The following is a 12292-nucleotide window of genomic DNA, read 5'->3' as shown; positions in this document are numbered from 1 at the left end:
TCCACCCCAGGTCCTCGATGACTTTGTTACCTGTTGATGAGCATGACAATAATGCCAAACAGTTCTTCGTATAATCCAGCAGCCATCCCTTCCACACACTCCTCACCGGTCAACCGAGGAGCTGAGGGCAGCAGAGAGGGAAGGGTTGAATACCAGGCACAGCATCTATCACCGTGCACCCCACTACAGATTTCAATCCCATCCGCGGATGAAAAGGCACCACGGCAGTTCTTGCTTTTCCAAACTCAAGGATTGCCTCTCCTGTGATTCCAAACCATGGCTTGAAATCCCGGGCGGCACGGTGGCGCAGCGGGTAGAGCTGCTGCCTCACAGCGCCAGAGACCCGGGTTCCATCCTGACTATTCGAACCTGACTATGGGTGCTGTCTGTACGGAGTTTGCACGTTCTCCCTGTGACCTGCGTGGGTTGTGCTCCGGGTGCTCTGAATTCCTCCCACACCCCTATGACATGCAGATTTGCAGGTTAATTGGCTTCTGTAAATTGCCCCTAGTGACTTGGTGAATGGTAAATTGACTTGGCCTCCACAGCCTTCTGTGGCAATGAATTCCACAGATTCACCACCCTCTGACTGAAGAAATTCCTCCTCATCTCCTTCCTAAAAGGACGTCCTCTAATTCTGAGCCTATGACTGGGCTTGTATTCACTGGAATTTTATAAGGATGAGAGGGCATCTTATAGAAACATATACAATTGGTAAGGGATTGGACAGACTAGATGCATGAAAAATGTTCCCCATGTTGGGAGGAGTCCAGGACCAGGGGCCACACAGTTTAAAAATAAGGGGTAGGCCATTTAAGACTGAGATGAGGAAAAACTTTTTCAGCCAGAGAGTTGTGAATCTGTGGAATTCTCTGCCACAGAAGGCAGTGGCGGCCAATTCGCTGCATGTTTTCAAGAGAGAATAAGTTATAGGTCTTAGGACTAAAGGAATCATTACGGGCAAGATGTGGAGGCTTTGGAGAGGGTGCAGAGGATGTTTACCAATAGATAATAGACAATAGGTGCAGGAGTAGGCCATTCGGCCCTTCGAGCCAGCACCGCCATTCAATGAGATCATGGCTGATCATCCCCAATCAGTACCCCATTCCTGCCTTCTCCCCCATATTCCGTGACTCTGCTATCTTTAAGAGCCCTATCTCTCTCTCTCTTGAAAGCATCCAGAGAACCTGCCTCCACCGCCCTCTGAGGCAGAGAACTCCACAGACGAATCAAGGGATATGGGGAGATGGCAGGAGCGGGGTATTGATTCTGGATGAACATCCATGATCACATTGAATGGCGGTGCTGGCTCGAAGGGCCGACTGGCCTACTCCTGCATTTGTGTTCTATGTTTCTATAATTCTGAGGCATTGACCTCTCGTCCTAGACTCTCCCACTAGTGGAAACATCCTCTCCACATCCATTCCATGCAGCTTCTTTCGACACAGGCCTGAAGTATAAAAGTGGTTTGAAGTATGTGCTGAATGGCAGGTACCTGTAGTGCTCTCTGCTGCGCTGGATGGATTAACCTTGCCGGTCGCCTGTTGAATGACCTGCTTGAGATGATGTTTGAACACAGCAGTGGTGAGTTCCTCCAGTTCATATCCAAGGACGTCAGCGGCATTCTGTGCCCATTCAAACTTCATGAACTGCCTCCTGCCAACTGGACAAGATGAAAAATATAAACAAGAGAATATTTCAGTGTTCGATCGTGACGCGACTCTTCAGTTTAGTTTAGAGATACAACGCAGAAACAGGCCCCTGGATCCAGAACCAGGGGCCACAGTTTACGAATACGGGGTGTGCCATTTAGAACGGAGATGAGGAAACACTTTTTCACCCAGAGAGTAGTGAATCTATGGAATTCTCTGCCTCAGAGGGCGGTGGAGGCCAATTCTCTGGATATTTTCAAGAGAGAGTTAGATAGAGCTCGTAAAGATAGGGGAGTATGGGGCGAAGGCAGGAACAGGGGTAGAAACATAGATACATAGAAATTAGGTGCAGGAGTAGGCCATTCAGCCCTTCGAGCCTGCACCGCCATTCAATATGATCATGGCTGATCATCCAACTCAGTATCCCGTACCTGCCTTCTCTCCATACCCCCTGATCCCTTTAGCCACAAGGGCCACATCTAACTCCCTCTTAAATATAGCCAATGAACTGGCCTCAACTACCCTCTGTGGCAGAGAGTTCCAGAGATTCACCACTCTCTGTGTGAAAAAAGTTCTTCCCATCTCGGTTTTAAAGGATTTCCCCCTTATCCTTAAGCTGTGACCCCTTGTCCTGGACTTCCCCAACATCGGGAGCAATCGTCCTGCATCTAGCCTGTCCAACCCCTTAAGAATTTTGTAAGTTTCTATAAGATCCCCTCTCAATCTCCTAAATTCTAGAGAGTATAAACCAAGTCTGTCTAGTCTTTCTTCATAAGACAGTCCTGACATCCCATTGTGGGTACTGTTTGTGGATGATCAGCCACGATCACATTGAATGGCGGTGCTGGCTTGAAGGGCCGAATTGCCTACTCCTGCACCTTTTGTCTATTCCCCCCCCTCCCCATCCACCACAATCAGTCTGAGGATAGGTCCCAACCCGAAACGACACCTCTCCATGTTCTCCAGAGATGCCGCCTGACCCGCTGAGTTACTCCGGCACGTTCAAGTCAAGTCAAGTTTATTTGTCACATACACATACGAGATGTGCAGTGAAATGAAAGTGGCAATGCTCGCGGACTTTTGTGCAAAAGACAAACAACAAAACAACCAAACAAATTATAAACACAATCATAACACACATATTCTTTTACATAATAAATAGTGGAAGGAAAAACGTTCTGTAGCGTTAGTCCCTGGTGAGATAGGCGTTTACAGTCCGAAACGCCTTCGCCTGCTTCTGGTTGCGTTTGCTCACTCAAATGGCCACCGGCCCCTTTGCCGATTCCGAAAGATTAGCAAACTAGAGATGGTTGAAAACATCAAATTCCTCGGAGTCAAAATCGCCAGCACCTTCTCCTGGACCACCCATGTTGAAGCAACCACCAAGAGAGCACACCGCCCCCTTCCTACTTGTATTGTATTGTATTGTATATCTTTATTGTCATTTCCTGAGTATTCACATACCCAGAGGAAACAAAAAAACGTTGCTCAACCAGTGTCCATTCAGTGTGCATTAAAAATAAATAGAAATAAAAATACATATATCATGAACAAATTTAACACTCTACTAAACATTCAACAGGCGTTCCGATCGGCAGCAGCACAACTGTGGCTCTGCTGCAGTGTGTCCAGGTCCTTAGAAAGGGCTAGGAAGTTGGGCATGTCCCCAACAACTCTCCCCAACTTCTACAGATGCGCCGCGGAAAGCATTTTTTTTTTTTCCGGGAAGCATCGGGGCCGTTCTTTCGGAAAGCGAACCGGAATGTCACACGCGTGCCCAGACGGCATCACAGAATTACACATTAAAAAAAAACTATCGTAGAAGATGAATCTTATTCATTGCTATTTTCCTACCTACAGAACGCTAAAGATACAGCATGTCGGCTAAAGATATGAACGTTCTAGCTTTTTAAAATGCGCAAGAGTTTGTAAGATAAAACTGAGTTATGAAAACAAAATGCTACCGTGTGAGGTCACACACGTGGCCAGTCATATTTCACCTCTGACCCTAAACAAACATTGTCAGCTGGTCATAAAAATTTCACTTGATAAACTTTGAAAACGATAATAGGTCATATATACAGCACAAAACAATATACCTGTCAGGCTTTTAGAATTAGAAGGGGTGTATTCCACAATTTTTCATATTTTTGGTCACACACGTGACGAAAAATGGGCCATCTCAGCTTTGTTTTGGACCAGCTCCATCCACAACCGCAGCAAATTGCAGCCAATGGTGGACGCAGCCCAGACCGTCACACAAACCAACCATTCATCCATTGACTCCATCTACACCTCGCGCTGCCTCGGCAAGGCCAGCAGCATCATCAAGGACCAGTCTCACCCCGGCCACTACCTCTTCTCCCCTCTCCCATCGGGCTAAAGATACAGAAGTGTGTAAACGCACACACCTCCAGATTCAGGGGACAGTTTCTTCCCGGCTGTTATCAGGCAACTGAACCGTCCTACCAACAACCAGAGAGTGGTCCTGAACTACTATCTACCTCATTGTTGACCCTCGGACTATCTTTGATCAGACTTTATCTCGCACTAAACGTTATTCCCAGTATGATGTATCCGTATAGTGTGGACGGCTCGATAGTAATCATGTATTGTCTTTCCGCTGACTGGTTAGCACGCAACAAAGGCTTTTCACTGTACTTCAGTACACGTGACAATAAACTAAACTAATTAGGACATTCTCTGACTAAGACACCACCAACAATCTGCCAGCAGATTTGCAGAGGAACACCTCAAGCTAATGACTCTTCACTGTCGATGCTGCTCCCAGAGTTTTGGAAACACCAAGGTTAATCGGAATAAATTAAGTAGCAGTGATGAAAAATCGCAACAACTCATTCATGCCTCTAGCCATGCAGCAACAAGACTGAAGGAAACCAAGGCCGTGACTAAAGATGAGAGAGTGTGAGGTTTGGCCGCAGACTGTGAAACACTGCACAACATCGCAGATGGATGGAGTCGACATTAGAGGGCAAACTGACTGGTTGGATGACAACGAGAGTCGCCAACATTCCCACTCCCAAATCAGGGACAAAAGGTCAAAATACGGGACAAATTCCCCACGGCAATCCGTTGACCGACTCGGCCGTGGCTGGGTGAATGATGAGTTGGCCCCGGGTGCTGGACTGTACACAAAGCCCAGCCGGGGGAGGGGCCAGCTGAGGAGTTTTGGCCCCAGGCCGCACGATGTCGCGCGCAAAGTCCGGCGCCCCGTCCAACTCGTGAACCCATGATTGGCCGTGAGAAGGAGGGGTGGTGGCGGTAAGCGAAGGTCCGAAGGTCGGACAGCTGGCCCGGGCTGCCAACCGACCGACCGACGGGGCCACGGGCGAGGTGCTGCTGCTGCACTCCATGGGCTGCACCACGTCGGGACGGGTGAGACGGGGCCGGACGCGGTGCTCCGACCCCATAGTCCCCTCGACCCGAGTAGCAGCGGTCAAATACGGGACAAGGGCGGTCCCGTACAGGACAAACTAATCTAGCCCAATATATGGGATGTCCCGGCTAATGCCGGACAGTTGGCAACCCTAATCACAACCTACTTCAGTAACTTGAACGCTGAAGAACAAAGGAGGCTGGAAAACGGAATATAGAACAGTACAGCACAGGAACAGGCCCTTCGGCCCGCAATGTGTGTGCCGAACATGATGCCAAGACCAACTCTTATCAGCCCGTACATAATCAATATCCCTCCATTCCCCGCACATCCATGTGCTCCAGTTTCCTCCCACATCCCCACTGGCAACGTGAGGCTGCAGTTCTACCAGCTGTGCCACTGTGCCACCCTGCCTTCTGATGGAAAATACAATGAAGGTGGATCATAGTTATTTAAGATTGAGAAAACTTAGAGCGACACAGTGGTGCAGCGGTAGAGTTGCTGCCTCACAGCGCCAGAGACCCGGGTTCGATCCTGACCACGGGCGCTGTCTGTACGGAGTTAGTACGTTCTCCCCGTGACCTGCGTGGGTTTTCTCTGGGATCTTCGGTTTCCTCCCACACTCCAACGACCTTTAGGTTTGTAGGTTAATGGGCTTGGTGTAAATGTAAAATTGTCCCCAGTGTGTGTAGGATAGTGTTAGCGTGCGGGGATCGCTGGGCGGTGCGGACTCGGTGGGCCGAAGGGACTGTTCCCGCGCTGTATCTCCAAACTAAATTAAACTAATGCCGACAGATCACAGCATAACTCGGAGAGACAGTGGGCAGTCAGCTGGAACCTTCTGCAATGAGGCAATATCAGGCCACTGCTGGCATGGATGGGCACAGCTCCAGTAATGCCCTAGATGCCCTCATCATCCAGGGGAAAGCAGCCAAGTTAATCATCATCCCCGCACCCACCTCCAAAATGTGCTCACAGTTTAGTTTAGAGATATAGCGCAGAAACAGGCCCTTCAGCCCACCGAGTCCGTGCCGACTAGCGATCCCCGCACACTAACACTATCCTACACACACACACACTGGGGACAATTTACAATTTGCAATTTACAAAAGCCAAATTAGCCTACAAACCTGCACGGCTTTGGAGTGTGGGAGGAATCCGGAGCACCCGGAGGAACCCACACAGGACACGGGGAGAACGTGCAAACTCCGTACAGACAGCACCCATAGTCAGGGTCCAGCCTGGGTGTCTGGTGCTGTGAGGCAGCAACTCTACCGCTGCGCCACTGTGCTGGGTCCTAAGGCAGCATCTCCAAAGATTCAGATTCAGATTCAATTTTAACATCTCCAAAGAACATGGATAGGTGACGTTTCGGTTCAGGATTTTCTTCAGGCTGCATATGTGATCGGTAAATACAGGTGATGGAGGTATTTTCATGGAGTGGGTGGAAGATTGTTAATAAGCTTGAAGAATTGTCCCAACCTGAAACATCGCCTGTCCACTTCCACCCAGAGATGCCCCATGGCTCACTCAGTTTGTTCAGCAGTTTGTGTTTTGATTCAAAGCAACTGCAGGCTCTTGTGTTTCCAATAAAAAACGCTTAGTGTTAGTGTAGTGACACTACATGTTTGAAGCTTTGCCCCACTGCAAAAACAAGACTTCTTCCTCTGCCAGTGTAGAGCAGCATTAATCTTCCCAACCAATCAATCCAGGCACCGCTCAGGCACTGGGACATTTTGTACCCAATTACCAGTTACAATGTTGGAAGCAACCAATGATTTGTACTGGCTGTACTGCACGCACGCACACACACACTTACACACACGTACACTTACACACGCACGCACACACACGCACACACCACGTGTACACACACACACGCGCACAGACAGACACGAGTGCACGCACACATACGCGCACACACACATTCACACATGCACCCACACATGCACACGCACAAGCGAGCACACACATGCACACCTACACATATGCGCACTCAGGCAGACACAAATGTGCGCATGCTCATATACGCGCATATGCACATGAGCATGCACATGCATGCACACACACAAGCGCGCACACACAGGGACACCCGCACGGGAGCATGCACATGCATGCACACACACAAGCGCGCACACACAGGGTCACCCGCACGGGAGCACAAGCACGCACACAGAAGCTCGCACACATGCGTGCACACACACGTGCACCCATGCTAGCCACTCGCAAACACACGCATGCACATGCACCTACACACGCACACGGACACATGCGTGCGCACACACGCACACCGACACAGCCACAGCCACACAAAGAGACACACATGCAGACGCACACAGACACAGACAGGACTCACACGTGCACACCAATGTGCGCACACACACATGAGCGTGCGCACACACGGACATACACAAACACACTCACGCCATTAAAAGTAAATCATTTCTTTGGATTAACAGTGCAGGAAGTAACTACAGATGCTGGTTTGTACAAAAGATAGACACAAAATGCTGGGCCAGGCAGCTTCTCTGGAGAACATAAATAGGTGATGTTTCAGGACGAGACCCTTGTTCGGACCAGATGTCCCACCTGCCTGCGTTTGGTCACAAATCCCTCTCAAGCCTTCCTATCCATGCAGCCAAGTTCCAGAAAAAAAACGTTCAAATGCCAAAGCACAGAAGATATATAGAGTTATAAATCTCCAACCCCTTAACCGCCCAGAAGAGGGAACATCTTGTTTTATTTTCAGACAAGAAACGTCAACAATTATAAATCTGTCTAAGGTGATTCAGCCATGGTAGGAATCATCAGAATATTCATGCTGTTTGCCAACGTGTTTAAGAAGGAACTGCAGATGCTGGAAAATCAAAGGTAGACAAAAGTGCTGGAGAAACTCAGCGGGTGCAGCAGCATCTATGGAGCGAAGGAAATGGGCAACGTTTCGGGCCGAAACCCTTGGGTTTAAGAATAAGGGGTAAGCCATTTAGAACGGAGATGAGGAAACACTTTTTCACACAGAGAGTTGTGAGTCTGTGGAGTCCTCTGTCTCAGAGGGCGGTGGAGGCCGGTTCTCTAGATACTTTCAAGAGAGAGCTAGATAGGGCTCTTGAAGATAGCGGAGTCAGGGGCTATGTGGAGAAGGCAGGAACGGGGTACTGATTGGGGATGATCAGCCATGATCACATTGAATGGCGGTGCTGGCTCGAAGGGCCGAATGGTCTACTCCTGCGTCTATTGCCTGTTGTAAACTAAACAAAACTGTGCCCGTGCTCTACCTTTCTATGTTCGATGCTGCATGTAAGATGAAGGATGCATTGGTCATGTGCATGCAATAGTTAGTGAGGAACCAAATCAAGAGCTGAGCTTCAGTGACGAGGTTTGATGTGTGGGGGACATGGACAATTCTTGTGTTCCTTGCACAAGCCTGGGGCTGGGACTGCAGTGTGTAGGAAGGAACTTCAGGTGCTGGTTTAAACCGAAGCTGGACACAAAAAGCTGGAGTAACTCAGCGGGACAGGCAGCATCTCTGGAGTCGAAGGAAATGGGTGACGTTTCTGGCCGAGACCATTCTTCAGTAATGTGTAGGAAACAACTGAAGATAGTCACCAAATGCTGGAGTAACTCAGCGGGTCAGACCGAGGGAAGGAATGGGCGATGCTCGACCTAAAAAAACGTCACCCGTTCCTTCTGTCCAGAGATGGTGTCTGACCCGCTGAGTTACTCCAGCTTTTTGCGTCTCCCTTCTTCAGCGAGTTACCTTTGCACACTCCGGCCGCTCCCAGGTGATAGATGCCCGCCAGGACATGCCAGAGGGCCCTCTGTTCCTCCATCTTGAATCCCAGCGTCTCCATGGCGACCAGGAGTTTGCTGAATGCCTGCGATGCTCTCTGCTTCCCCTCCACCTGATGAAGAGGAAACAGCAACGTCACGCCCTAAGTTGGTAGAAAGACGCTCAGCATCGCCAAGGACTTGATCTGACCCCAACCATGGACTGTTTACCCTCCTACCATCCGGGAGGCGCTACAGGTCTCTAACGTTGCCGAACCAGCAGGTCGAGGAACAGCTTCTTTAATGATCTCCTGTCACTTTACTAAACACAACGTACCTCTCTGCCATCACCCCCCTTCATTTATTCGTTTTTTTTTATTCAAATCACTTGCTATGTCGCTTTTCTATCCTTAAACTATCTAACTGTCTCTGTACTGTACATGACAATGACAATTTTTTTGAATGTAATCTGAATCTGGTAGAAAGACTGTCCTGGTCTCCATTCACACTTAGATTGAACCCACTACTTTCTGCTGTGCTGCTGCAGGTGAGAATTATTGGTCTATCTGGGACTTATGACAATAAAACAATTTAAGTTTAGTTTCGAGATGCAGCATGGAAACAGGCCCTTCGGCCCATCAAGTCCACGCCGCCCAACGATCACCCGTTCCCACTAGTTCTATGTAGGAAGGAACTGCAAATGTTAGGTTTAAACCGAAGATAGTCACAAAAAGCTGGAGTCACTCAGCGGAGAAAACCCACGCAGGTCACGGGGAGAACGTACAAATTCCGTAGAGACGGCACTCGTAGTTAGGATCGGACCCGGGTCTCTGGCACCGTGAGGCAGCAACTCTACCGCTGCGCCACCGTGCTGCCCTACTTTCAAGTGGGAAAACCTACGGTAGAACTAGCGTGAAGATTGACACAAAAAGCTGGAGTCACTCAGCGGGACGGGCAGCATCACACGAGAGAAGGAATGGGTGACGTTTCAGGTCGAGACCCTTCTTCTTCAGAAGAAGAAGTCTGAAGAAGGGTCTCGACCCATTCCTTCTCTCCAGAGATGCTGCCCGTCCCGCTGAGTGACTCCAGCTTTTTGTGTCAATCTTCACGCTAGTTGTACCGTAAGTTCTCCCACTCTGCCGTTCACTTTCCCACAACAGGGTTACTTGAAAGTAGGGCGGCACGGTGGCGCAGCGGTAGAGTTGCTGCCTCACAGCGCCAGAGACCCGGGTTCGATCCTAACTACGGGTGCCCTCTGTACGGAGTTTGTACGTTCTCCCCGTGACCTGCGTGGGTTTTCTCCGATATCTCTGGTTTCCTCCCACGCTCCAAAGACGAACAGGTTTGTAGGTTGACAAAAGTGCTGGAGAAACTCAGCGGGTGAGGCAGCATCTATGGAGTGAAGGAAATAGGCAACGTTTTGGGCCGAAACCCTTCTTCAGGTTAATTGGCTTGCTGTGAATGTAAATTGTCCCTAGTGTGTGTGTGTGTGTGTGTAGGGTAGTGTTAGCGTGCGGGGCGATCGCAGGTCGGCGCTGGCTCGGTGGGCCGAAGGGCCTGGTTTTCCGCGCTGTATCTCTAAAACTAAATTGAACTAGGGAACGGGGAATAGAGACGGCAGGTTGGATCGTGGGGTCCGATGCCGCATCGCCTCTACATTCCGTGTAGCCTACAGCAGGACGGGTCTGGCTCGGGCACCAGGTGACCCGTGGACAGGCATGGTCTGGGGCTCACTTACATTGGGCAAGGCCGCAATCCCGAAGAGGTGGCTCTCCGCCATGTGGTGCAGGTGCAGCTCAGTCCTGTAAACAAACACACAATGAGTTAATAAGTCCTGGGCGGCACGGTGGCGCAGCGGGTAGAGCTGCTGCCTGATAGCGCCAGAGACCCGGGTTCCCTGGACCTTGTACCTTGTACCTTCCGAATAGTCCACCAGGGACTATACTGGAAGTTGGGCCGTTTTTATACTGGACAATATTTTTTACATTTACCGAGTCAATTAACCTGAGATAGACAAAAATGCTGAAGAAACTCAGCGGGTGCAGCAGCATCTATGGAGCGAAGGAAATAGGCAACGTTTCTGTACGGAGTTTGTACGTTCTCCCCGTGACCTGCGTGGGTTTTCTCCGAGAACTTTGGTATCCTCCCGCACTCCAAAGTTTGTGGGTTAATTGGCTTGGTGCAAATGTAAATTATTCCTAGTGTGTGTAGGATAGTGTTAGTGTGCGGGGATCGCTGGCCGGTCCGGGCTCGGCGGGCCGAAGGGCCTGTTTCCACATTGTGTCTTTAAACTGTACTGAACAAAGAGCAGGGGTGGAATTGTAGGCGAATGCACAACAGTTTTGTTTAGTTTAGCTCAGTTTAGTTTAGAGTTTAGTTTAGAGATACAGCGCAGAAACAGGCCCTTCGGCCCACCGAGTCTGCACTGACCAGCCATCCCCATACACTGGCATGTGCATGTCCGTCTGAATGTGTGTGTGCGTGCTTCTCCGTAGGTGTGCATGTGTGCGTGCGTGTCTGCTTGAATATGTGTCTGCGTGTGCATGTGCGCAATTGTGATGGTGTTGCAGCGTGTGAATGTGTGTGTGACTGTGTTTGTCTCTGTGGGTGTGAGTCTGTAGGTCTGTATGTGTAGGAGTGTGCGTGTGTGTGTGCATGTGTGTGTGTGTGTCTGTCTGTGTATATGTGTGCGTCTCTGTGTGTCTGTGAACATGTCAAATTTGTAGTCCTATCTATACTGTACACGTGTGCACATGCCAAATACCTCTTGTCTTTACTGTGTGCAGTGAGTGAAGCTCAGTTCACATGCATGGCATGGAACTGTATTTACAGGATTGCGTGAGCGTGTGCGTGTACCGTGTGCATGTCATGTTCTGTGCTTCGTGTGTCTTGTGAATGTATGATGCTCATGTGTACACGTGTTGTATTATGTGTGCGCGGGTGTCTGGCATTGCGTGTTGTGTTTGTGTTCACATGCTGTACAAGCGGGTCGCGTACGTGTGCACCGCGTGACGCGTGCGTGTGCCTGCTCCTGCGCACATAAGCGGGAGGAAGAAAGGCATGTGTGTGTAGCCAGCACTGCACCTTCCTCAGAGAGATCAAAATCACGAGAGCTCATCTCCCGACTCACAAACTGCTGCCCTGCACTGCTGCCTAGTGGTCACTCACTGCAAAACCAAGCCACTGCTCATTCCCATTTCAGCGCACAATCAAACCCGTGGCCACATCCCAATTCCGGGAAAAAAAGTTTTAAAGCTTCAAGGGGCTCAGAGAAGATTTACAACGCTGTTGCATTGACTAGAGGGTGTGAGCTACAGGGAGAGGTTGAGCAGGCTGGGTCTCTATTCCCTGGAGCGCAGGAGGATGAGGGGTGATCTTATACAAAGTCATGAGAGGAATAGATTGGGTCTTTAGCCCAGTGTAGGGGAATCGAGGACCAGAGGACATTGGTTCAAGGTGAAGGGGAAAAGATTTA

At 49.7% G+C, this 12292-nt stretch overlaps 1 protein-coding gene across 1 annotated transcript in view; it reads right to left on the bottom strand.

Moving 5' to 3' along the window:
• The window catches only part of LOC129709196 (unconventional myosin-XVIIIb-like), a 157749-nt gene that overhangs the window by 99099 nt on the left and 46358 nt on the right, over window positions 1–12292 (bottom strand). The window contains exons 10-13 of the mRNA XM_055655387.1: window positions 10556–10619; window positions 8807–8951; window positions 1496–1663; window positions 31–121 (exon numbers count right to left, since the gene is read on the bottom strand). Coding sequence (XP_055511362.1) covers window positions 31–121; window positions 1496–1663; window positions 8807–8951; window positions 10556–10619 — 468 coding nt within the window. The remainder of the gene's footprint in view (window positions 1–30; window positions 122–1495; window positions 1664–8806; window positions 8952–10555; window positions 10620–12292) is intronic.

Source organism: Leucoraja erinacea, chromosome 25 (genome assembly GCF_028641065.1).
Source record: "Leucoraja erinacea ecotype New England chromosome 25, Leri_hhj_1, whole genome shotgun sequence".
Classification (NCBI taxonomy): Eukaryota; Metazoa; Chordata; class Chondrichthyes; order Rajiformes; family Rajidae; genus Leucoraja; species Leucoraja erinaceus.
This window is presented reverse-complemented; position numbering and strand designations above follow the sequence as displayed.